Source organism: Ursus arctos, unplaced genomic scaffold, assembly GCF_023065955.2.
Source record: "Ursus arctos isolate Adak ecotype North America unplaced genomic scaffold, UrsArc2.0 scaffold_26, whole genome shotgun sequence".
NCBI classification, from domain to species: Eukaryota; Metazoa; Chordata; class Mammalia; order Carnivora; family Ursidae; genus Ursus; species Ursus arctos.
Window position 1 is genome coordinate 9,426,932 of NW_026622941.1, and position 27,565 is coordinate 9,454,496.

The 27,565-nt window shown below is 38.7% G+C and overlaps 1 protein-coding gene across 2 annotated transcripts in view; it reads left to right on the forward strand.

Moving 5' to 3' along the window:
* The first annotated feature begins 4,024 nt into the window (after positions 1–4,024).
* The window catches only part of CLEC2D (C-type lectin domain family 2 member D), a 35,734-nt gene continuing 12,193 nt past the window's right edge, over positions 4,025–27,565 (forward strand). The window contains exons 1-2 of one of the 2 annotated variants that reach the window (XM_044385234.3): positions 4,025–4,215; positions 22,905–23,018. In XM_044385234.3, the coding sequence (XP_044241169.2) occupies positions 4,188–4,215; positions 22,905–23,018 (142 nt within the window). In that variant the 5' untranslated portion in view covers positions 4,025–4,187. Of the gene's footprint in view, positions 4,216–19,709; positions 19,947–22,904; positions 23,019–27,565 lie in introns of those variants that run through there. The other variant, XM_026502483.4, reaches the window with a different exon arrangement.

A 27,565-nucleotide genomic window follows, 5' to 3' on the forward strand; every position in this document is an offset into this window, starting at 1 on the left:
TCATATTTGAAGTAGCAGTCACCTCTTTCAATCTTTACTAGCTGCCTTCTAGTGAGAGGTACTTTTTTTTTTTTTTATGGTATGTTAGTCACCATACAGTACACCATTCATTTTTGATGTAGTGTTGCATGATTCATTGTTTGCCTATAACACCCAGTGCTCCATGCAATACGTGCCCTCCCTAATACCCATCACCTGCCTATCCCATCCCCCCACCCCCCACCCCTCTAAAACCCGAAGTCTCTCGTGGTTCATTCCCCCTCTGTTCCCCGCCCCCCCTTCATTTTTCCCTTCTCCTATCTCCCTGCTAATCCTTGTGTTCCGCAAATAAGTGAAACCATATGATAATTGTCTTTTTCTGCTTGACTTATTTCACTCAGCATAATCTCCTCAAATGAGAGGTACGTTCTGTTGCTCCTGCTCGAATTTTGAGGCTTTCTCTGACCTTGAGTGGATACACTCGCTCCATGCTTCTTACTCCCTATTTTGGTATAATTCTTACGCTTGTGTTTTGCCCTCCCCTCCCCCCACTTCCAACAGAGCAGTTTGGGCTTGGTAACCTCCCTTTTTATTCCTGAGGGTGGTGCTAGAGCTGAAGATGGGGTTTTCTCTCTTGCCTTCTGCGCATACTCTCTATCTGACCTCCTCTTGCCATCCTGGGGAGTGAGCACAAAGAGCCAGCTACAAAGTTGGGGGTGGTGTGGGTTTGGCACTTAGGACTTTGGGTGTGCCCGTCCACCAGTTGGGGTGGATCCTCAAGTGAAGTTTTCCCAGCAGCTCTTGGGCAGACCTCCTACTGGAGTCTAGAAGGCAGTTAGTAGGACTGGTGTTCTTTTAATCCCCTCTCATATTCTCACCTCTCTCTCCCAATCTCCTCCCTTCCCTGAGTCACAGAACTCTTGCTTTAATACTTCAGGTTGTGTGGGAGAGAAGGGTTTCTCTAGCAGCGTCCTGTCCGTGGGTAAGCCAGGCACTCCCTTGCGGTTCTACCTTTTCCCTAATGGGAGGAGTCCTAGGTCTCCTTTTTCTCTAAACTGTGCCCTTTCAGGCTTTACATTTCCTTACCCACTCCAAGACCTCCAAACTCTTCGGGTTTTGTTTTGTTTTTGTGCTCCAGTGGAGTACTGGAACTTTTCCTCTAGAAACCAGAACTTACATAAAGACTCTTGTGTCTGTGAATATCTGCCCAAGTTAGCGTTTTCCAGGCACTGTGGCCAAAAGGGATTGGACCCCGTTCACAGGACCCTGCTGGCTCCACAGCCACACTGGGGTCTGTCTGCCAATTCATAGGCAAGCGAGACTTCTGACTCCCGGGGCATATGGTGCTGGATAACACAAGCTCCCAAAAAAGCACTTTGCTCATGGATGGATGCTAGATTTTCAACGTTAAGAGGCGACAAAATGAGGGTTTTTTATGCTGCTATGACGTTGATGTCACTGGAACTTTTACAATGTAAATGAATTTTCTTAATTTCGTATTTGTTGGCTGATCAAAAGTCTAGCAAATGAATTTCTACCTTTTGCCAGAGGAAGAATTTAGCTACTTTTAAATTTCCTATATTTACATATATTTTTTTAGGTAATAATTTCCATTGTGGTTTAGCCTTAGTTTTTACTGTTGTAGGATTTCTTTTCCCTTAGCGCCCACGGTTCCTCGTCACGCTGCTTTAAAGAATGAAGAGGCAGACCAGAGGGAGTGGTGGGCAGCAAACCAGAACTTGTTCAGCCTTAACACAAAGCTCCCGAAAAAGGAAGGTGATTCAAGCGGGGTTTCTACATCTAGGGGTTTTTATGCACTTGTGGGCCGCCACGCGCCTGTCACCCAATCAGGTTTTTGTCCACGTGCTCAGCTACCAATCAAGTCGTTGTTCACGTGGCAAAGGGTGGCAAGCTCCTTCCAGGCTGGTGTTAAGATCCTTTTAGGGGAGGTTTACTCTTAGGGCCTGTCCCTTTGTCCCTGCCTGTCTTTCTTTTCTTTTTGAGAGAAAAGGCTTAAGACAAAATCTAAATAGAAAGACAATTATAAAAGTTTTGTACAGGGATATCTTTAATTTTTTGGTTTTTTTTTCTTTTTTTAGATTTAAATTCAATTAATTAACATACAGTGTATTATTAGTTTCAGAGGTAGAGTTCAGTGATTCACCTGCCTGTCTTCTGATCATCCTTCATCATTACTTCGTCATACATAGTTTAATCATAGTTATGCAGCACTTAAACTTCGTATTAAATACAGTCATTAGCCCTAGTAAAGAATCTATAGTTCCATTCATTTCATACAACGTCTTTATCTTTCCTGACATCCTTATTTTTAACTATCCATTAGTTAGCTGTATCTATTTAGTCATCAAGTAGTTTATTTTAGAAGGATCTATGTTGTGTATGTTGTATTCAGTAAGTTCCTCATGTTGTTTTGGGTTTAATTTGCCTGCGAACTAAATGGGTATAAGAACTTGCCTCCCTCAATGTTTTTCTCAGACAGTGTTGACATTTTTCTTTTATTCACAGCCATTGATGTGGCTGTGGCAAAGTCTAAGGGGGGGGGGGTTGGCATTCCCCATTGTAAGCAACATACTTTATCTTTATATTGAAAACTAAGAAACTGTACCAAGATGTGCTTTATTTATTTATCGAATGCTCAGATTTAGTTGTCTTCTTATTTCAGGACAGTTTTCTTCTATTAATGCTTAGCTGTTTTCTACTGTGGGCTGGTCTTCAGGAACACACATTTTATGCATGTCAGAACTTTTCTTTCTTAAGAATCACTTTTTAGTCGCTTTGACTTGGTTTGCAGAATCAATAGTACATCATGATATGTCTAACATAGTTTTTCTTTATGAGATATCGGTGGGCATTCGTCTCTTTCTGATAAGACTATCAGAGGTAAATTTCATTTTCCTTTTCTGTGCTGAGTGCTGCCGGCTCATTTTTCATTTCCGTATTATGCCTTACCCTTTTAATTTTGTCTGTTACAGGAGTTCTTTTTTCAGTCTAAATTTGTTCCATACTGTATTTATCCATCTATCTATTGACAGGCATCTTGGCTGCTTCCAAATTTTGACACTTACGAACATAGCTGCTACAAACAGGCTTGGGCAGGTTTCTTGTGGACATCAGTTTGCAAATCAATTTTCAACTCATTTGTGTAAATGCCAAGGAGCAACGTTGCTGGATTGTAGCATAAGTGTATTTAGTTTTTTCTTTCTTTTTTTTTTTTTTTTCTTAATGATTTTACTATTTATTTATTAGAGAGGGAGCAAGCAAGCAAGAGAGAGCATGAGCCAGGGGCTAGGGGAAGAGGGAGAGGGAGAAGCAGGATCCCCACTGAGCAGGGAACCAGATGCAGGGCTGGATCCCAGGACCCTGGTATCATGACTTGAGCCACCCAGGCGCCTCAAGTATATTTAGTTTCTTAAGAAACTGCCAACTGTCTTTCAAAGTCATGTGCTTTTTATTATTACCCCATGCTGAAACTTCTAAAAAAAATCTTCGAGATTAAAATAGTCCACGGGACAAAAAATGTCATTGACCTAAGACTGATTTCTGCAGTTAACTGTCTTGTTTTAACTATCTGAACGTATGTAAAGGCTGCTCCAACTCAACAAATCTCACTGTGGGCAACCCTCAGCTTTGAAATCTAATCACCCCAAGGAAATCCAAGAGAAGGGGATGGAGACAGACTTAATCCAAGAGGCGGAGCCCCGCCCCTAACTTTGCTAGGCCAGGCCATGCCCAGGATGCGGAGCCCTGAGCAGACTTTTACCTGCTGATTCCAGCAGGGACTGGCAGGGACCATTTGGTCCCTGGGCCTGGGAAGAGACTGTGCCCCACATCAGGACCATCTGATATGGACATCCCTCTGGTCCACAGCTGTCCACCAGAATGGCAAAAAGGCACTACAGGCAAGGGGGGTTAAGTGCCCCCACTGCGTGTGGAGGGAACACAGTGACCTGCCAGGTTTCCTGTTTATGAAGTTTTGGCTTCCTGTTCTTTTATTTCAAAAGCTATGCAGGGAAATGCAAGCCACAGACACAAAACTGAAAGTAAGAACTTGGTCTGGTGGCCGATACCTCAGGGGGGCCTGGGAAGCTGCTGGTGCTGCTTCCCCTGGACTGAAGAGGTGATTGTGGCCTGGAAGTGGGGGCACTGGGCTCAGGGGGTCTGCAGCCCCGGAGGAGTCTGGGGCACAGATGGGAGAAGGACAGGCCACATGCAGAGGTCAGCAGCTGTAAGACCCCCCCCTAACTGCACTCTTCCGCTTTGTCCAGAGCTTCCCGTTGGAGTGAAAGAGGAACTACCACCAGGAAGGGGGAAAAAAAGAGGAAAAAAGAAAATACTTTCTGAGTTTCTCTCAGGGTTTGACTTCCCAGGGCCTTCTTAGCCTGGTAAACTTCTGCTCTGGCCAGGCCATTTGAAAAATCTGACCTGATTCCCCCAGCCCCTTCCAGATGTCTTGAGGCCCTGACCTGCTTGTTTTTTTTCATCAGAGTGTTCAGAGCTTCAGGGGTGGGTGGGTGGGAGAGTAGTGGAGTCCCTGGGACCAGGTCCCTTGGTTTGAAGCTTAAGGACTTTTGGAAAGGCTGCAGTGTGTTTAGTGTTCTGGTTCAGACCCCCTCTCTCTCATATTTCTCAATCTCCTCCCTCCCCTCCCCCAACTCCTTGGCCTTCGTGGGTTGAAAATTTGTGAAAGCTGCTCTCAAGAAGCATTGGTATTTTAAATGGAAGATAGAGATCCATTTGAAACTGGGCCAGGTCTCCTTTTCCAAGAACACAAATGCCTCAACTTTGGGGCAGAGACTTGTCTTAAAACTGGGTGTGGGTTCCTGTGTCACATTTAGGTCTTTTATCCATTTTGAGTTTATCTTTGTGTATGGTGTAAGGAAATGGTCCAGTTTCATTCTTCTGCATGTGGCTGTCCAATTCTTCCAGGATCATTTATTGAGGAGACTGTCTTTTTTCCATTGGTTAGTCTTTCCTGCTTTGTCGAAGATTAGTTGACCGTAGAGTTGAGGGTCCATTTCTGGGTTCTCTATTCTGTTCCATTGATCCGTGTGTCTGTGTTTGTGCCAGTATCGTGCTGTCTTGGTGATCACAGCTTTGTAGTAGAGGTTGAAGTCAGGCATTGTGCTGCCCCCAGCTTTGGTTTACTTTTTCAACATTCCCCTGGCTATTAGGGGTCTGGTTGCAGAAGGGGAGGTGAGTGGGGGGATGGAATAACTGGGTGATGGGCATTAAGGAGGGCATGTGATCTGATGAGCACTGGGTGTTATATGCAACTGATAAATCATTGAACACTACATCTGAAACTAATGATGTACTATATGTTGGCTATTTCTATTTAAATACAAACAAACAAACAAAAACTGGGTCCGGGTATCCTCAAGCACTCTGGCAGAGTAAGGATGTGTTAAAAAATTTGTTCCTTTCCAGATGTTGGGCAGCCTACCTGTGCCACTGTTTTCATAACATATCGCTCTTGGCTCTGTCATAGTTTTCATGGTGCAGACACCCCAGCTGCCTGATCCCTGCCCTGGCTACTTCCGAGTATGCAAAACTTTTGGTTCTCAGATGGACCACAGCAGTAAACATTCTGCAATTCTGCAAATATTTGGTGATTGGATAAGAAATGATTAGTTCCATCTTGTTTTTAAATCCTTCTAGCCACCCTGTGCCTTTTGATTGGAGAATTAAAGTCAATACTGATAAGTAGGGGCTTGCTAACACCACCTTACTGGTTTCCGACTGTTTTGTGGTACTCTGTTCCTTTCATTTCCTTTGCTGTCTTTGTAGATTATTGATTTTCTGTAGTAGTATACGTTAATTCTGTTTCGTTTATGCTTTGTGAATTCACCATAGGTTTGGCTTTGTGGTTACTATGAGGATTACATAACATGTCTTATAGATATACTAGTCTATTTTATGCTGATAACTATTTAACTTTGCTTACAAAAACTTTACCCTTTTATTTCCCCCTCAATGATTTGTGTTTTCAGTGTCATAATTTACTTCTTTTTATAATGTTGTATCCATGAAAAAATTGCTGTGACTATAGTTATTCTTAACAGTTTTGTCCTTTAAACCTCTATGCTCAAGTTGTGTTACATTCCACCTATTACAGTATTAGAATATTCTGAATTTGACTGCATATATTTGCTGTATGTATCTTTACCAGCATGTTTTCTAATTTCATGTGTTTTCTTGTTACTGATTAGCCTCCTTTTGTTTCATCTTGAAGAACGCCTTTCAGCATGTCTTGTAAGGTAGTTCCAGTGGCGATGAACTCCCTCAGCTTTTGTTGGTTTGGGAAAGTCTTTATCTCTCCTTCATTCCTGAAAGACAACTTTGCTGGGTAAAATATTCTTGCAGGTTTTTTTTTATGCCCAGCACTTTAAATATATCATCCTGGTCTCCTAGCCTGCAAGGTATTTGTAAGAAATTTGTTTTCTCTTGCTTCTTTAACGATGCTCTCTTTGTCTTTGATTTTAGACAGTTTTGTTATTTTGTGTTTTAGGTTGAAAGTTTGGGGTGACCTGTTAGCTTCATAAACTTGGATATCTAAGACTCTCCCCAGATTCGGAAAGTTATCAGTTATTATTTCTTTAAATAAGCTTTCTGCTCATTCCTCCTTCTCTTCTCCTTCCGAGAGTCCACCAATGCATAGATTATTTCTTTGAATGATATCATATAATTCATATAGGCTTTCTTCACTCTGTTTCTTTCCTTTTCGTTTTGCTTCTCTGGCTGTATGATTTTAATAGACCTGTATTCTAGTTCACTGATTCTTCTGCTTGGTTGAGTCTGCTGCTGAAGCTCTCATTGAATTCTTCATGCTGTCATCGTAGTCTTCCTCTCTAGGGTTTCTGCTTGACTTACTACAATGCTTTTTATTTCTTTGTTGAACATCTCATGTTGTTCATGCATTGTTTTCCTAATTTAATTTAGTCGTCTATCTGTGTTTTCTTATAATTCACTGAGTTTCTTTAGGAGGGTTCTTCTGAATTACTTGTCAGACACTTCATAGATTTCTGTTTCTTTAGGGTCCATCATTGGAATTTTATTAGTTTCCTTTGGAGATGGTGTCATGTTTCTTTGCTTATTCATGATTCCTGTGGCCTTGTGTTGGAGTCCGTGCATTTGAGGATATAGGCACCTCTCCAGTCTTCATAGACTAGCTTTGGAAGGCCAGCTCTTCACTAGTCAGTTTGTCCAGAGATTTGGGTGGGAAGTCTAATGGTGCCCGTGGGTGGGCTTGCTGTTGGAGTCCCTGGGTGGCCTGATGCTGAAAGTAGTTGAAAGTCTGGAATGGCTGTACTCAGCCTGATGTTGAGCCCTAGTGGGACCCTGGGTTCATAGGTGCTGCTCCATGGACCTGAGGTTTGTGGGTATTGGTTGGGAGCCTGAGTTCACAGGAGTCATCCAGGGCCATGGGAGTGAGCTGGTGCTGGCATGTGCCAAGAGCCTGAGTTTGCTGGAGCCCACCATGAGCCTGTCAGGTGACATAGGAGCTGAGAAGGGCTGGGTGAGCCGGGAATGTGGGTTCACGGGAGCCCATTGGAACTGCCTGTGGCCATAGGAACATTGTAGGTAATGGAGTGGATCAGGAACCTGCATTCATGGGAACCCTTTAGGAGCCTGAAGCTGTCAAAGATACCTGGAGTTATGAGGTTTCTCTGTGGCCCCTGAGCCACCAGGGGCTGCTGGAGCTAGCTGGCATATGGGTGGGCCAGGAGCCTAATTTCACAGGGGCCCATGAATCTGCCTGGAGCATGCAGCTTGCCTGGAGCCACTGGAACTGGAAGGTTCCAGGGTGAACCAGCAGGGTCTGGTTTCGTGGGGCCTTGTACAGCCTGGTGCTATGGGAGCTGCCTAGGGCCCTGGGTGCCGCCAAGCATGAGCCAAGGATTCCACCTGGGGCTGCTGGAGCTGTCAGATGACTGGGTGCAATGAGGGCCTAGATTCTTGGGAGCCTGCAGGGAGTCCTGCCTTGGAAGCTGCTGGATCCGTGGATGGTGTCTGGGACCTCTGGATCAGGCAGGCATTGGGGTGAGCTGGTTTCTTGACTCATGGGAGCCTGCAAGGGAGTCACAGAGTAGTCTAGGGACACTGGATCCAGCAGGTACTTGAATGAAATGAGCCTGCCAGGACCCTGGTTTAAGAGGAGTTACCTGCTCATTAAAACTGGCAAGCACTGGCAGGGAGGAGGCCCTGGGTTAGTGGGAGCCTGCAGGGAGCTGCTTAGACCTTCTGTGCCTCAAGCTGATATTGCTCAGTTTGAACTCCTGGAAGAACTGGTAAGAAATGTTTTTGGATCATGTTGTTTGTTGAATACTCTGAGAGGGGTAGGCTGCATAGGGTTAAAGTGAAAGACAAGGAAAGATCCCATTCTAGTCAGACTTTGGGGCCAGGGATGCATATTAGTGCCTAACATTTGTTGTATTCTCTGCCTGGAACACTGTAGCATATTTTAGATACATTCATTCATGTAATCTGTATAATTAACCTACAAGACTAGTTGTATTGCTCCCATTGTACAAAGAAGTGTGGTAATCATATAGTTTACCATCCAGATTGGGACATTTTAAGACATGAAAGTGACAATAGTGTTCTAGAACAATAGACATAAACCGGGACTTTCCTAAACTGGGATGTTGGGTCACTTTCACTAAAGTAATTTAGGATCAGAGACATTGAATGAGTTAAACTCAAAATTGGGACAAACTGAACTCCAAAGTCTACACTTCTCAATATTACTGCACCACCACCCACAAAGAGAAGGCTGTAGGGAAGAAAGGCTCAAGAATAATATGAAAGAAAGATACACACATGTTCACTTTCCGTGTTTTACAATAGGACTTCCTGAAAAGATATAAAGGCCCTTCTGACCATTGGATAGCCTTAGCAGAGAATTATCACATCATATTTGGAAATGGACAGACAACACTGAATATAGTGTCTTGTACATTTTGAGATTTCTTTCTACTGTGATTATGTCTGGTCATAGATATGCACTGTATTTATTAGAAAAATTTAGTATCATATACTGCAAAATGGGGTAAGAAATATAAATCCTTTTTATGCTCTTCTATTTATTAAATGACTTTAATAAATAATGGGAGAAAATTACAAACTGGCCTGTGACCTTTTAAAAAATTTTGTTAACACATTCAAAATTCTCTTACTGGCAGTTACAGATATATAGGAAACTTTTTAATGTGCTAAAACTAACATTTATTTTATGCTTTGTATTTTAAAACATTAGAAACACTGACAAAGTGCTTTTTATGCTTTAATTCTCAGTGTTTATGTTTTAAATTACTGAGTGCTAAATAAATATTATGCTGATAAAAAAATACTATTCTTTATTTTACCCTTCATTGGATTTAAAATTCTGCTTTTATCCCAGATTAAATCACAAACAGTTAATTACTTGAAGCCTTTAAGCATTCAATACCCAATGTTAAAGCTGTTTATGTACTATAAAAATGTTAAAAATTTTTATAGCATTAGCTACATTGTATTGATGAGTTTCCAAAAGGACAAAATAGCAATTTATAGAGCATCCTTTCTCTTGTGTACTTCCATTTCTTCTTCTTTGTTGGTATTTCTGTCAATTTCTTCTTGTCTGTGAAATTTTTATCATATATATATATTTTTTAAAGATTTTATTTATTTATTTGACAGAGATAGAGACAGCCAGCGAGAGAGGGAACACAAGCAGGGGGAGTGGGAGAGGAAGAAGCAGGCTCATAGCGGAGGAGCCTGATGTGGGGCTCGATCCCATAACGCCGGGATCACGCCCTGAGCCGAAGGCAGACGCTTAACCACTGTGCCACCCAGGCGCACCTATCATATATATATTTTTAAGGCCTTGTTATTGGATGCGTACAAATTCATCTCATTTAGGAATTAAATCTTTTTTCCAGTTAGAAGTAACTTTAGTTCATCCTAATAATGCTTTTTGCCTAACAATCTGCTCTATTGTGGGTTTTCAAAGAGGAGGAACTAGATATAGGGACTAGCACAGTGTCTCAAATATAGTATATGTTCAAAACATGTCTGTGGATACGCCTTCATGATTGTAAGACTCTGTCTTACTTGCTTAGTTTCTGCTTTTTGATAAAAAAGAAAAAAAGCAAAATTTCTCCAGATGTCTGGAAAGTGAAAAACAAACTAAAAAACTGCAAGATTTTATATTGATGAACTGTGTGTGACTGACTCACAGATGAAATTTGAGTCAAACTGTGGCCCTAAATGACCTAGTATTTTTTTACAAACTAGGTTCCAAGGCATCTATCTGAGGCATGGATTCCATTTCTTTCTTTTTTTTTGTAAATTTAAATTCAATTAACCAACATATAGTACATCATTAGTTTTTGATGTAGTGTTCAACGATTCATTAGTTGCCTATAAACCCAGTGCTCATCACATCACATGCCCTCCTTAATGCTTATCACCCAGTTACACCATCTTCTCACCCACTTCCCTTTCTGCACATCTTAGTTTGTTTCCTGGATCCAAGAGTCTCTCATGGTTTGTCTCCCTCTCTGATTTCTTCCCATTCAGTTTTCCTTTCCTTCCCCTATTGTCTTCTGCACTATTCCTTGTATTCCACATATGAGTGAAACCATGTGATAATTGTCTTTCTCTGCTTGACTTATTTCACTTAGCATAATCCTCTCCAGTTCCATCCATGTCAATATAAATGATAGGTATTCATCCTTTCTGATGCCTGAATAATATTCCATTGTATATATGAACCACATCTTGTTTGTCTATTCATTTGTTGAAGGACATCTTGGCTCCATCCACAGTTTGGCTATTGTGGACATTGCTGCTGTGAACATTGGGGTGGAAGTGCCCCTTCTTTTCACTACATCTGTATCTTTGGGGTAAATACCCAGTAGTGCAATTGCTGGGCCATAGGGTAGCTCTATTTTTAGCTTAAGGAACCTCCATACTGTTTTCCAGAGTGTCTACACCAGCTTGCATTCCCACCAACAATGTAAGAGGGTTCCCCTTTTTCCACATCCTCTCCAACATTTGTTGTTTCCTGCCTTGTCAATTTTTGCCATTCTAACTGGCGTAAGGTGGTATCTTAGTGTGGTTTTGATTTGTATTTCCCTGATGGCTAGTGATGGGGAGCATTTTTTTCATGTGTCTGTTGGCCATTTGCATACCTTCTTTGGAGAAGTGTCTGTTCATATCTTCTGCCTATTTCTTTTCTTTTTTTTTTTTTGGTGGTTTTTTTTTTTTTTAATGATTTTTTATTATATTATGTTAGTCACCATACAGTACATCCCCGGTTCCGATGTAATGAAACTAATGTTTCATTAGTTGCATATAACACCCAGTGCACCATGCAATACATGCCCTCCTTACTACCCATCACCGGTCTATCCCATTCCCCCACCCCCCTCCCCTCTGAGGCCTCAGTTTGTTTCTCATAGTCCATAGTCTCTCATGCTTCATTCTCCCTTCTTATTACCCCCCCCTTCTTTATCCCTTTCTTCCCCTACTGATCATCCTAGTTCTTATGTTCCATAGATGTGAGAAATCATATGATAGTTGTCTTTCTCTGCTTGACTTATTTCACTTAGCATTATCTCCTCCAGTGCCGTCCATGTTGCAGCAAATGTTGAGAATTCGTTCTTTCTGATAGCTGAGTAATATTCCATCGTATATATGGACCACAGCTTCTTAATCCAGTCATCTGTTGAAGGGCATCTCGGCTCCTTCCACGATTTAGCTATTGTGGACATTGCTGCTATGAACATTGGGGTGCATATGGCCCTTCTCTTCGCTACGTCTGTATCTTTGGGGTAAACACCCAGTAGTGCAATGGCTGGATCATAGGGTAGCTCAATTTTTAACTTTTTAAGGGACTTCCACACTGTTTTCCAGAGTGGCTGTACCAGCTTGCATTCCCACCAACAATGTAGGAGGGATCCCCTTTCTCCACATCCTCTCCAACAATTGTCTCTTGCCTTGTCTATTTTTGCCATTCTAACTCTTCTGCCTATTTCTTGACTGGATTATTTATTTTAGGTGTTGAGTTTGATAAGCTCTTTATATATCTTGGCTATCAGCCTTTATCTGTTATGTCATTTGCAAATATCTTCTCCCATTCTGCAGGTTGCCTTTTAGTTTTGTTAGCTGCTTCCTTTGCCGTGCAGAAGACTTTTATCTTGATGAAGTCCCCATAGTTCATTTTTGCTTTTGTTTCCCTTGCTTAGAGATGGGTCTTGAAAGAAGTTGCTGCATCTGAGCTCGAAGAGGTTACTGCCTGTTTTCTCTAGGATTTTGATGGATTCCTGTCTCACATTTAGGTCTTTCATCCATTTTGAGTTTATCTTTGTGTGTGGTGTAAGGAAATGTCCAGTTTCATTCTTCTGCATGTGGCTATTCAGTTTTCCCAACACCATTTGTTGAAGAGACTGTCTTTTTTCCATTGGATATTCTTTCCTCCTTTGTCAAAGATTAGTTGACCATAGAGTTGAGGGTCCATTTCTGGGTTCTCTATTCTGCTCCATTGATCTATGTGCCTGTTTTTGTGCCACTACCATGCTGCCTTGATGATCACAGCTTTGTGATATAGCTTGAAGTCAGGCATTGTGCTGCCCCAGCTTTGGTTTTCTTTTTCAACGTTTCCCTGGCTATTTAGGGTCTTTTATGGTTCCATACAAATTTTAGGATTATTTGTTCCAGATCTGTGAAAAATGTCGATGGTTTTTGATAGGGACTGCATTGAATGAGTAGATTGCTCTGGGCAGCACAGACATTTTAACAATGTTTATTCTTCCAATCCATGAGCATGGAATATTTTTCCATCTCTTTGTGTCTTCCTCCATTTCTTTCATAAGTGTTTTGTAGTTTTTAGAGTACAGATCCTTTACCTGTTTGGTTATGTTTATTCCTAGGTATCTTATGGTTTTTGGTGCAATTGTAAATGGGACGGATTCCTCAATTTCTCTTTCTTCAGTCACAGTGTTAATGTATAGAAATGCCACTGGTTTCTGTGCATTGATTTTTTTTTTTTTAAAGATTTTATTTATTTATTCGACGGAGATAGAGACAGCCAGCGAGAGAGGGAACACAGCAGGGGGAGTGGGAGAGGAAGAAGCAGGCTCATAGCGGAGGAGCCTGATGTGGGGCTCAATCCCAGAACGCTGGGACCACGCCCTGAGCCGAAGGCAGATGCTTAACCGCTGTGCTACCCAGGCGCCCCCTGTGTGCATTGATTTGGGATCCTGCTATGTTGCTGAATTGCTAGCATTTTTGGGGTGGAGTCTTTTGGGTTTTCTGCATAAAGTATTGTGTCATCTGTGAAGAGAGAGAGTTTGACTTCTTCCTTGGTATTATGAATGCCTTTTATTTCTTTTTGTTGTCTGATTGCTGAGGCTAGGACTTCTAGTACTATGTTGAACAACAGTAGTGATAGTGGGCATCCTTGTAGGGTTCCTGAACTTAAGGGTAAAGCTCTCCATTTTTCCCCATTGAGAATGATTAGCTGTGGGCTTTTCATAGATGGTTTTTATGACGTTGGGTTATGTTCCCTCTATCTCTATACTTTGAAGAGTTTTAATCAAGAAAGGATGCGTATTTTGTCAAATGCTTTTTCTACACCGAGAGGATAATATGGTTCTTGTCTTTTCTTTTATTAATGTAATCTATCACGTTGATTGATGTGCTAATGTTGAACCACCCTTGCAGCCCAGGAATAAATTCCACCTGGTAGTGGTGAATAATCCTTTTAACGTACTGTTGGATCCTATTGGCTAGTATCTTGGTGAGTATTTTGACATCCATGTTCATCAGGGACATTGGTCTGTAATTCTCCTTTTTGATGGGGTCTTTGTCTGGTTTTGGGATCAAGGTAATGCTGGCCTCATAGGATGAGTTTGGAAGTTTTTCTTTCACTTCTATTTTTTGAAACAGCTTCAGTAGAATAGGTATTATTTCTTCTTTGAAAGTTTGGTAGAATTCCCCCGGGAAGCCATCTGGCTCTGAACTCTTGCTTTTTGGGGGAGGTTTTTGATTACTGCTTCAGTTTCCTTGCTGGTTATTGGTTTGTTCAGATTTTCTACCTCTTCCTGTTTCAGTCTTCGTAGTTTATAAGTTTCCAGGAATGCATCCATTTCTTCTAGATTATCTAATTTGTTGGCATATAGTTGCTCATAAAAATTGTCTGTATTTCCTTGGTGTCGGTCATTATCTCTCCCCTTTCATTCATAATTTTATTAATTTGAGTCCTTTCTCTTTTCTTTTGGATAAGGCTGGCCAGAGGTTTCTGGATCTTATTAATTTGTTCAGGGAAGCAGCTTCTAGTTTCTTTGATCTGTTCTACTGTTCTTTTGGTTTCTGTTACATTGATTTCTGCTCTAATCTTTATTATTTCTCTTCTCCTGCTTAGTTTAGGCTTTGTTTGCTGTTCTTTCTCCATGTCCTTTAAGCGTAAGGTTAGTTTGTATATTAGGATTTTTTCTAATTTTTGAGAGAGGCTTGTATTTCTATGTACCTCCTTCTTAGCCTTAGCCTTTGCTAAATCTCAGAGGTTTAGAACCCATGTGTTTTCATTCTCTTTAGTTTCCATGAATTTTTTAAGCTCCTCTTTAATTTTCTGATTGACTTATTCATTCTTTAGCAGGATGCTCTTTAACTTCCAAGTGTTTGAGTTCCTTCCAAATTTCCTCTTGTGATTGAGTTCCAGTTTCAAAGCACTGTGGTCTGAAAATATGCAGGAAATAATCTCAATCTTTTGTTATCAGCTGAGACCTGATTGTGACCCAGCATGTGGTCTTTTCTGGAGAAAGTTCCATGTGCAGTCAAGAAGAATGACTCTTCTGTTACTTTAGGATGGAATATTCTGTATATATCCACAAAGTCCATCTGGTCCAGTGTGTCATTCAAAGCCCTTGTTTCTTTGTTGATCTTCTGCTTAGATGATCTGTCCATGCTGAGAGTGGAGTGTTGAAGTCCCCTACTATTAATGTACTATTATCAATATGTTTCTTTACTTTGGTTATTAATTTGTTTATATAATTGGCTGCTCCCATGTTGAGGGCATAAATATTTACAATTGTTAGATCTTCTTGTTGGGTAGACCTTTTAAGTATGATATAGTGTCCTTTTACATCTCTTAATACAGTCTTTGTTGTAAAATCAATTTGTCTGATATGAGGATTGCTACCCCAGCTTTCTCTTGAGGTCCATTAGTGTGGTAAAAGGTTTTCCACCCTCTTACTTTCAGTCTGGAGATGTCCTTAGGTCTAAAATGAGTCTCTTGTAGACAGCATATGGATGATTCTTGCTTTTTTATCCAATCTGATACCCTGTGTCTTTTGGTTGGAGCATTTATCCCATTTATATTCAGAGTAACTATTGAACGATATGACTTTAGTGCCATTGTATTGCCCATAAAGTCCCTGTTTCTGTAGATTGTCTCTGTTTCTTTCTGGTCTGTGTTACTCTTGGGGCGTCTCTTCATTTACAGTGTCCCACTTAATATTTCTTGAAGGGCTGGATGGCTTGCTGGTCACATATTCTTTCAGTTTCTGCCTGTCCTGGAAGCTCTTTATCTCTCCTTCAATTCTGAATGACAGCCTTTCTGGATAAAGTATTCTTGGCTGCATGTTCTTCTCATTTAATACCCTGAATATATCTTGCCAGTCCTTTCTGGCCTGCTAGGTCTCTGTGGATAGGTCTTATGTTATTCTGATAATCCTCCTTCCATACACAAGGAACCTCCTCTCCCTAGCTGCTCTCAGGATAGCTTATTTTTCTCTGTTTGCAAGCTTCACTGTTATATGTTGGGGTGTTGGTCTATTTTGATTGATTTTGGGAGGAGTTCTCTCTGCCTCTTGGACATGAATGCTTATTTCTTCCCCAGATTATGGAAGTTCTCAGCCATGATTTGCTCAAATATACTTTCTGTCCCTCTCTCTCCACCCCCTCAGGAACCTCAACAATTCTGACATTAGTTAATTCAGGGCATCATTAATTTCTCAAAGACTTTCTTCATGGGATATTCGTTGTCTTTCTCTCTTTTCCTCAATTTCCTTCCTTTCCATTAGCCTGTCCTCTAGATCATTATTCTCTCTTCTGCCTCATTCACCCTAGCTGTTAGAGCATCCAATTTTGATTGCATTTCATTCACAGCATTTTTAAATTTGACCTGATTAGATCTATCTCTGCCCTTAGAGATTCTGTACTGTCATTTATGCTTTTTTGCAAGCTTAGCTATTAACTTTGTAATTGCTATCCTGAATTCCATCTATGACATCTTGCTTATATCCATATCATTTAGCTCTGTGTCAGAGAACATTGCCTCTGGTTTTTTCTTTTGTTGTGAATTCTTCCTTCTAGTAATTTTTCCCAAAGAAGAATAGGTGAGCGAGTGAGGAGAGTCCAAAATATCAACCAGGACCCACAAAATACACCCTAGACAAATACAAAGTGGTCAGAAACCATAACCGAAAAGCAAATAAAACCAAAAATGAAACAAAACAAAAAAAGAGGGGAGGGAAGAGACTATTATCCTGCACGGTGGAAAAAGCAAGGTAATCCACTTGTTTCTGAATGAATTTGGTCTGCTTGTTAGAAGACATTACATCCCCAGATTGCAAAGAAAACTGTATATATATATATATATATATATACACACACATATATGTATATATATATATATAATTGAATAGAGTGAAAAAAGTACTAAAATGAAGCATATATCTATAAAATATAGATGTATAAAATAAAAGTTAAAAAGCAATTTAAAAACATAAGTTGGTACAATAAGAATCTAGTTGAAATGGGAAAAAGATAAGAAAAAGAAGTGGAAAATTTTAGACCGAAAGATAAATGAATTGTGAGAAAACACCTGGAACTCAATATACTATTTTCCCCTGGTGAAAAATAGTATATTTACAGTCTTGTGGAATCCATAAGCTTATCGTTCACCTATTCTAACAATCTGTCTTCTGGGGAAGGGGACTGCTGTGCTGCTTCTCAAGTGTCTTTGCCTGGGCAGAGTTGCCCCACCCCTTGCCAGAGGGCTGGTTTCAGTGTAAACTGGTCCTGCTTGTGGCTTTTTTACCCTGGAGGCTTTTTGAGCCTCTTTAGAGGATCAGAGTAAGTATGGTTGTGCCTAGTTGTCCTGGCAACTAGGCACAACCAACTAGATCAACAGAGCTGAAAGATCTCGGTTCCCCTCTTCAATAAACCCTCTGGGACATACAGTTTTCACTTTTGCGTGTGCCAAACTCTGCAGACTCTTGTGGTGCTTGTCCACCATGATCCTACCAAGGGGAGTCCTAGGGACCTGCGTCACTGCCCTTTGTGTGTCCAAGAACTGAGAGCGGTTGTGGGCTCCTGGGTGTACCCACTCTGATGCTCTGGGCGGAGTGCTGGGTGTCCCCCCTACTGTCCTTTCTGGGGCCACCACCGCCCTGAGAATTGTTGCCTGGTTGTGGGAGCAGCTGTTTTGCTCCTCCCAGGGGATGGTAAATGGCCCTCGAGTTCCAGTCCTTTTCAGGGTGCTCAGGTAAAGAGTGGTCACCTGACCAGCCTGGCTCATGGTTTATGGCAACCTGAGCTGAGAGTCCCCTCCTGGACTCACTGACTGTAACCAGTTTCCTGCTCTCCCACTTGGGCACTCCACTAGTTCAGGCATCCCCATTCCTTCTGTGTCTCTTTAGATCCTCAGACCACAATGACCCACCTAGAATTCTGCCCTTTTCATGCCCTGACCCCCTTTCAGAAAGAGAGATCTCTCACTACAGCAGATTTCTAAGGGTTCTGATTTTGCACCCCAGTGTTATATCACTTTCTGGTAGCCAGCTTATGGAGGCTCCCTCCCCTCCATTAATCTTCTGCTATATCCCCACAGATTCAGGTCTCCGCACCTCCTACCTTGCAGAAAGCAGTCGCTTTTCTACTTGTAGACTTCCAGATATATTTTTTTATATCTCAGGCTGAATTTGTGGGTGTTCAGAATGGTTTGACAGATATCCAGCTAAATTCAATGGACTGGATTAAATGAGGTCCCCTACTCTTCCACCATTCCATTTCTTACCAGCTGTGACCTTGATCAATTACCAAGCCCCTTAAGCAGAGTTTTTTCATATGAAAAGTAAGTATAAAATACCAGTTTCACTGCCTAGCTATCAGATTCGAATGAGCTAACAGATAAAAGTCTTTGCCAGTGTATCTGGCTCATAGTAAATGTTTAATAAATTGTTATTCTTCCATTATAAGTCTCTGGAAAGAAAAATAAAGTAGCAGCAGTAGTTCTGCCACCAGTGTGGGGACATCTAAGTGACATTAAATTCATCTTCATTTTCTTACTGCCCCCAGCAGGAAGTCAATGAGGTATTTACTTACTTATTTATTTATTTATTTTAAAGATTTTATTTATTTATTCGACAGAGATAGAGACAGCCAGCGAGAGAGGGAACACAAGCAGGGGGAGTGGGAGAGGAAGAAGCAGGCTCATAGTGGAGGAGCATGACGTGGGGCTCGATCCCGTAACGCCAGGATCACGCCCTGAGCCGAAGGCAGACGCTTAACCGCTGTGCCAACCAGGCGCCCCTCAATGAGGTATTTAAATCAGTTTCTGATGCCTCTGTAGAAATCATTACTGGTTGAATTACTCATTCAAAGCACATGTGGGAAGCAATTCTTCATAGGAACAAGCTTGTAAAAGTACATGAGTTTTATGGTTTTGCACTTTACCATTAAGTCTCTGATCTATTTTGAGTTGATTTTGGGGGAGGGTGTTCCGCATGTGTCTAGGTTATTTTTTCCATCCCTTCACCTTCAATCTGCGTGTGTCTCTTGTAGGCAGCTTATAGATGTGTCTTCCTTTTGTATCTATTCAGTCACCTATGTCTTTTGATTGGAGTGTTTAATCCTTTCACATGCAAAGTAATTATTGTTAAGTATGTACTTATTTCCACTGTTACTTGTTTTATGGTTGTTTTTGTAGTTCTTTTCTGTTCCTTTCTTCTCTTGCTATACTCCATGTTCTCTTCTCTTGGGCCATAGATGAACACAGTTCCTTTCACCTGGAGCCCTCAGCCATTTCAGCTTCATAGTTTCGTTCAGCTAACACATCATCATGACTGCAAGAACTAATTTTTCTGTTTCTTTTTCTCACAGTGAGGAGCTGTTTTAGGAAAAGAAAGAGAGATTTTATGAGTGTATGACTGACTCAGAAATGTCACAGGAGTCACAGGAGTCAACATTTGACCTTTACTGACTATGTAGGGTCTTTCTTTCAGAGTAGTTCCTAAATCAATCATTTAATCATGGGGTCTGTTAGTAACTGTGACCTTAGACAAATTACTTAGTCCTTACCCAAGGAGCTCATTTTAAAATAAGAGTAATAATATTAGCCTCATTATTTAGTTGTACTGATTAAATGAGAACACGTGTTTAAGTCTTTTACCAGTACTTCTGGATCATGGTAAGTCACAATAAACCATAGTTTTATATTATCACGCCATGAGAATAGTAGTAAAAGTATTGTTATTAGTTCTGCCATCTGTGTAGGAATTTCAAGACAATGTGAAATTTATCAAGGTTTACTTTCTGTCCTCTTTGACAACAAAATCATGAAGAAATGCAAAAAGTATAAACCTGAAAATTTATATTTACTTCTGCTGATGGTAATACACGTTGAGAGATACCACGTTTATGCTGAGAACTAGAAGAGTCATTTGCTGCAGCAAGCTGTTTTCTGTCACTTCTCTTCCTGTTTAAGCATGTAAAACTGAAGCCGAAGTTTCAGTTAGAGGAAGTTCTAACCAGAATGTGAACTCTTTGTCTTACTTCTTCACATTCTGGAGCTGAAACCGCCGACTGAGTGAGCTGTCCTGTAAAAACTGGGCACAAAATGCATGAGAGCAATCGACTAGGGAAAGACTTTGTACCAGTTGATTTGCGGCCAACCTCAAGTAAGATGCTGGACTGTTGTCATGAATGTGGGAACTGAGGTGGTAAGATTATAGCAGTGAAGGGATCTAGTTTCTGCACAGGGAAAATGGTTAACAGTCTTTTAAAGAGTTTTCAAGGATGAGAGATGGAGTGCTAGAGGTTATAAATTAGTTTATAATTTGTGTAAAAATATGCAGATACTTAAGTGACTTGTCCTAACAACTAAGGAGTGAGAACTATTAGAGAAAGATGTAAGAGAATGGGGTCAGGTTAAATTTATGATTGAGAAGAAATATTTAAAAATTAATGTCACTGAAACATATACTAATATTTTATTAATGTTATTAATAATTCATCAACCAGCTAGTGAATATTAAAATTTAAAATAAATTAAACTAATGATGAAATTAAAAATTAATAAGCATTAATAAAAATTAATTTCACTGAGGGGTGCCTGGGTGGTACAGTTGGTTAAGCACCCAACTCTTGATTTTGGCTCAGGTCATGATCTCAGGGCCATGAGATGGAGCTCCACGTTGGGCTCCAGTTTCTGTGTGGACTCTGCTTAAGACTCTGTCTTTCTCTGTCCTTCCCCCCAACTCTCTCTCTCTCTCTAAAATAAATAAATTCATTATTTATTATAAAATATTTATTAGTATTATTTTATAACAATATTAATATTAAATATTAATTTTATTTATTATTAATTTAAGATTATCTCTTATTGGCTTAAATTATTTATTAATATTATTAATATTAATTATTATTTATTATACACTTATTGTTTATTATTAAAATTAATTTCACTGAAAAGAACAAATACACAGTTGAAAGTGTTATATAGACACAGGGTATTATCATTATTAAATAAGGAAAAAAGGGGGCACCTGAGTGGCTTAGTTGGTTAAGTGTTTGCCTTAGGCTCAGGTCATGCATGACCTCAGTGTTCTGGGATCAATCCCCATCAGACTCCCTGCTCAGGGAGGAGTCTGCTTCTCCTTCTTCCTCTGCCCCTTCCCCCAGCTCGTGGACTCTCTCTCTCTCAAATAAATAAATAAAATCTTTAACAATAAATAAATAATTAAATAATTAAATAAAGGTATAAAATCTATCATGAAAGCTCATAGGAAAGAAAGAATTAAAAAGTAAAGAAAAGGTAAAATAAAGAGTTTTCTTAACAAATAGAAAACATAAACAGAGGTCAAAGGAAAAACAGTGGAGCATTCAAATGGAATTATCTTACATTGAATGCATAGTAAGAAGAAAATATGTAAATATACATATATAATCTCATATATTATGCATTTATATGAAGCTCAAAACTTTTAAAAAAACACTTGTATTTGGGGCTTTATATGATGATTTAATAAGTGAGAAAAAGTATTTTGTAGCTGCTGGGGAAAACTGAAGTGTCATAATTTGGGACTGAAAAAAATGTTTTTGTCTTTGGTAGAGGTAGTAATCAATTTAGAGAGAAGGCAGTTCTGATGAGGAAAAGATGATTTCTAATTTTGTTAAATGGCTTCATTTATCTCTTTATTCCTTTGGTATTTCGAGTATTTCTATAACAGCTGCTTTAAGTATATGTCAGGTAATTCCAACATCTGTGTCATCTCAGCCTTGGCTTCTCTTGATTGTCTTTTCCCATGGAAGTTGAAGTTTCCATGCTTATTCATATGCTGAGTAATTTTGGACCGTATTCTGGACATTTTGAACGAATCTTTTGTGAGTCTTTTGACTTTATTTAAATTTTTGGAGTACCTTAATGTTTTTGGTTTTAGCAAGCAATTACTCTGTCTAGGTTCAGGCGCTCTGTAGGCTTTGATTCGAATGTCAGGTTGCTTTTTGGACCCTTTGTAGTGTTATTCATATCTCTCCTGCATGTACATCAGCCAGCGGTCAATCTGGTAAACTTTAATGAAAAGCTTTCTAGTGTGGATAGAATGTTAGAGAGAAATATGCTTGTTTAGCCAAGAATATCTCCAAATATAGTAGCTAAAAGTGTGTGTGGTAGCCAAGAGATATAGTGAGAAGAGGGTTCCAATGATAAAATTTACAAGAGGTTTTAGATAATGTAGGATGTTTTGAGATACAACGCAAATGTAGAAAACTGTACAAAACAAATATACAGCTTAACAGAGGGGAGGGGGGTGGGGGAATGGGATAGACCGGTGATGGGTAGTAAGGAGGGCACATATTGCATGGTGCACTGGGTGTTATACACAACTAATGAATCATCGAGCCTTACATCGAAAACCGGGGATGTACTGTATGGTGACTAACATAATATAATAAAAAATCATTATTAATAAAAAAAAAAAAAACAAAACAAAAAAAACAAATATACAGCTTAATGTATTGTTCTAAGGTGAGCATCCTTGTTAAATACTGTCTTTGTCAGAGAAAGAAGCTTGCTCTCCAGCTCAGAAGACCTCCAGGTATTCTCTCGAATCACACACTAACTTGACTTGTACGAGAATCATTTTCTCACTTTAAGTTTGACTTTAAAAAAAGAAAAAAGCCTTTTAAGTCCCTTTTAATCAAAAGAGTCCCCCATTATTGCTTTTTAAAATTTGCATTTCAGTTTTTTCTTTAAGATTCAACATAAATTTATTATGTAGAATTTCCAACAGTCTGGAGTTTGTTGATTTCATTCCTGTTGTTTAATTGACATGATTCTCTCTCTATGTATTTCTATTACATTGGTAGCTGGATCTGGAAGTTTAATGAGATTTGTATTTAGTTTTTGGAAGGGGTGCAAAGCTGTTCATGGGTTATGTGTTAAGATCAATTTTAATTTCTGTGAACAAACTCCAGAGAGAAATATTGTAAATTCACAAAATGACAGGCCAATTGCCCCCTCTGGTGGAAAGGAATGAAGTGGAAATAACATTTTGATGTTAATGTTTCTACTAGTCTGATGTCCTGCATTTAATGTAAACAAAAACAAAAACATGTTTTCAATATTTTTTTTCCAGATTACCTGCATCCAAGGAAATATTCTAGTAACATTACCCTGAATGGAGGCTTAATTTTTCTCGCAGTCATATGTTTGTTACTTATAGTGGTTGGAGTGATTGTGAGTTTGTTAGGTAAGTGAATTGTAATCTTTGTTCATCTAGAGAAGTCCACTTTCCAAAAGAAGAAAGGACTTATTGATAATTTTCCTGTTCTTTACACTTCCTAATTTTGTTTTAATTTCACTAATTGAGTTAAATTCCAATTACCTTGTAAGTGCGGTCTTAGATTTTAATTGTGTAAATACAGAGGTCATATGATTGCAAGCTTAAAAGAAGGACCAAAGTCTGTATATGGTAGAACCCAGTTGCCAATCATATTGTGCTTTGATTTATATTACTGCTAGGCCTTTTATCATGTAGTTTTGCTATATATATATACATATATATTTATATATTCGTATATTTTATTTACAAACATATATTTATATACTTTATATATTTCATATATACAGTTTAGTCTCAAATTACTTTTCTTTTTTAAAATTTTTTCTTTGGATTAAGGATATATGAAAAATGAACTATAATTGACATCTAACATTATATTAGTTTCAGGTGTACAATATAATTGAAATTTCATTTTCGATTAAAATTACTTCAAAGGTATTGTGTGTAGATCCTAATGGAGAACACATCGAAATAAGACTGCAGGAGCTGAATGTGTATGATTTATGAAATTGTGTTTATGCTTAAACATTGGCCAAGAATTCAGTCATTTTTACACAATATATTAATGAGGATATAAGCTGAGATGATAATAGAAAGAAGAGAAGACAAATACATGGTGGTTTACAAAATATAGACCTCTTTGGCCGTTCAATAATCCTATCATGTGTGTATAGGACTGTGGGGTGCTATTTTCCATCATTCTCTACGATGTCATTGGCTTCCGTAAGATGTCACTGTCAAGCTGGGTTTCCCAAAAGAAAGGAAAAGGGTGCATTGAAGAGGGATGCTCAGTCTTTTAAAGGCTGGGACAGAAATGGCATACAACCCTTTCACTCAAGTTTCATTTGTAGAAACGTAGTAAGAACGTCACACAGAAATGAGAAGGATCTGGGAAATGTGAATTTGCTCATGTTCTGCTAGATTATTATGGAATGAGAAGAAAACAGAAATTTAAAACCTCCCCATAATCTGCTATACTGCCTGTATCCTGCCGGATCTTCCTTCTGTGTTTTACGTTTTGTGGGAGTACTTATTTTTCTTTTATTTTTTGAATTGTGGTAAAATATACATAATATAAAAGTTACCTTTTTAACTGTTTTTAAGTGTTCAATTCCATGGCATTAAATACACTCACAGCATTATCCAACCATAACCACTATTCAGTTCTAGAACTTTTTCATCATCCCGGCAGATACTCTGTATCACTTAAACTATAAATTCCCATTGCCTCCTTGCCTTAGCCCTGGTAACCATTATTCTAATTTATATCTTTATGAATTTACCTTTTCTAGATACCCCCACGAGTGGGATCATACAATGTTTGTATGTTTGGCTTATTTCATTTAGCATAATGTTTTAAAGGTCTCCATTTTGTAGCTATATTAGATTTTCATGGCTGTTTAAAGCTGAAAACTATCCCAGTGCAAGTACAAATGATGAATTATTTACCCATTCATCTGTTGATGGACATTCATGTTGTTTCACCTTTTGGTAATATTGTGAATAATGCTGTTGTGAATATTGGTGTACACATATCTGAGTCCGCTTTCAATTTTGGGGGGTCTATATGTAGAAGTGGAATTGCTGGGTTATATGCTAATTCCATGTTCAACTTTTTGAGGAAATATCAAACTGTTTCCACAGTGGTTTCACCCTTTTACATTTCCACCAGCAATACACAGTAGTTCCAGTTTTTCTACATCCTTGTACTTTATTTTCCTTGTTTTTATAATTACCACCCTAGTGGGAATGAAATTTTGTCTCCTTGTGATTTGGGTTTGCATTTCCCTAATAGTTGATTAGTGAGGTTGAGCATTTTTTTCATGTATTATTTAGCAATTTGCATATCTTCTTTGGAGAAATGACTGTTCAAATTTTTTGCCCATTTTTTAAATTGGGTTGTTTGTTTTTTGCTATTTAGTTGTAAGAATTCTTTATGTATTCTGTGTTCAATTCCGTATTAAATAAGATTTTTAACTATTTCCTTCCATTCCATGGCTTGTCTTTTCACTCTGTTGATGATGTCCTTTGAGACACAGAAGTTTTTTATTTGATATGATCCAGTTTATCTATTGTTTCTTTGTTGCCTGTGTTTTGCTTGTCATATCCAAGAAATCATTGCCAAATCCAATGTAATGTACTTTCTCCAGTATGTTTTCTTCTAAGGGTTTTATAGTTCCAGCTCTTAGGTTTAAGGTCTTTGATCCATTTTAAGTAAATTTTTATATATGGTTTATGGTAAGGGTCCAACTTTATTCCTCTGAATGTGGATATCCAGTTTCACAAGCCATTTGTTGACAACACTATCCTTTTCCCATTGAAAGGTCTTGGTACCCTTGTCAAGAACCATTTGGCCACATATGCAAGGGTTTATTTCTGGACTCTATCATATTCATTGGTCTGTATATCTGTCTTTATGCCAAGACCATACTTTTTTGGTAACTGTACTTTTTAGTAAGTTTTAATGTCAAAAAGTGTAGGTTCTTCGACTTTTTTTTCTTCTTTTTCAAGATTGTTTTGGATATTCAGAGTCCCTTAAGATTCCAAATGATTTTTGTAATGAATTTTTCTATTTGTGCAAACATATCCTTGGGCTTTTGATAAAGATAGCATCAATCTATAGATCTCTCTAGGAAGTATTGCCATTTTAACAATAAGTCTAATCTATGACCATCAGATGTCTTTCCATGTATTTGTGTCTCCTTTAATTTCCTTTAGCATTGTTTTATAGTTTTCAGTGTATCAGTCTTTAGTCTCCTTTGTGAGGTTTATTCCTAATTACGTTATCCTTTTTGATGCTGTAATAATAGAACTGTTTTCTTAATTTCATTTTGCATTGTTCATTGCTGATGTGTGTAGATAGAACAGTTTTTTTCTGGGTTGATTTTGTATCCTGCAACTTTACTGAATTTGTTTATTAGTTTTAAAATATTTTTGGTGGAATTTTTAGGGATTTCTACATATAGGATCATGTTGTTAGTGAATGGAGATAATTTTATTTCTCATTTTCCAATCTGGGTGTCTTATATATATATATATATTTTTCTTGATGAATTGTTCTGGCTAAAACTTCCAATACTATGTTGCACAGAAGTGGTGAAAGTGGGCATCCTTGTCTTGTCCTTATATTAAGGTAATATAATTGGTATTAAGATGAGCTAAGTATTAAAGCTTAGGTGAAAAGATTTCAGTATTTCACTACTGAATATGTTAACTGCAGGTTTTTCATATATGGGCTTTATCATATTAAGGGAATTTCCTTCTATTCCTAATATTTTTGTGTGTATTTATCTTCTTTTAATGAAGAGGTATTAAATTTTGTCAAGTGGTTTTTCTGCATCAATTTAGATGATCAGTTTTTTTGTTTTGTTTTTTAACTTTTTCTATTGCTATGCTATACAAGGTTAATTGGCTTTTGTGTATTGAACAATCCTTGCATTCTGGGATTAATTGCACTTAGTCATGATGTTTAATCTCTGCACCCCTCCCCCAATTCATTGAGGTATAATTAAAACTTGTGTATGTTTAAGGTGTATAACTTGACGCTTTGATATCTGTATACACATGAAATAATCACCATAAACTAATCAACATATCCATCACTTCACAGTTACCTTTCTGTTGTCAAGAACACTTAAGATCTACCCTCTTAACAAATTTTAAGTATACAATACAGCATTGTTAACTATAGTCATGTTGCGTACATTATATATCCAGAACTTATTCTTCTTGCATGACTGAAACTTGGTACACCTTGCCCGAAACCTCAGTATTTCCCCCACTTCCTATTCCTAGCAACCACCATTCTGCTCTTTTCTTCTATGATTTTGACTTATTTTATGTTCCATATATAAAGTAAGATCATACAGTACTTGTATTTCTGCATCTGATTTATTTGACTTAGTACAGTGTTGTGCAGGCTTATCCAAGTTGTCACAAATGGCAGGATTGCTTTCACTTTAAAGGTTGAGTATTATTTATGTATCTTGGGTATTTTGAATAATGCTGCAATGAATAGGGGAATGCAGATATTTCTTTAAGATAGTGATATCCTTTCTTTTGGATATATGCCCAGAAGCGGGGTTACTAGATCACAAGGTAGTTCTATTTCTAATTTTTTGAGAAACCTTCATACTGTTTTCCATAATGGCTGTTGCAATTTACATTCTTATGAACAGTGTGCAACAGTTCCTTTTTCTCTACATTCTTGCCAGCACTGATTGTCTTTTGTCTTTTTAAAAATAGGCATTTTAACAAGTGTGAGGTGATAACTCATTGTGGTTTTCAGGGACAAAATTGGGCTTTCAGGGACAAAGATTTATTTTACTTCTATAACACACATGCTTGCATGAATACAAGCGAATCAGATGGGGAGAGAGAGATAGCAGTGAGAGAATATCAAAGCTACTAACTGGCTGTATAATAGTGCAGGCATAGAGGTATTGTGGTCTTCT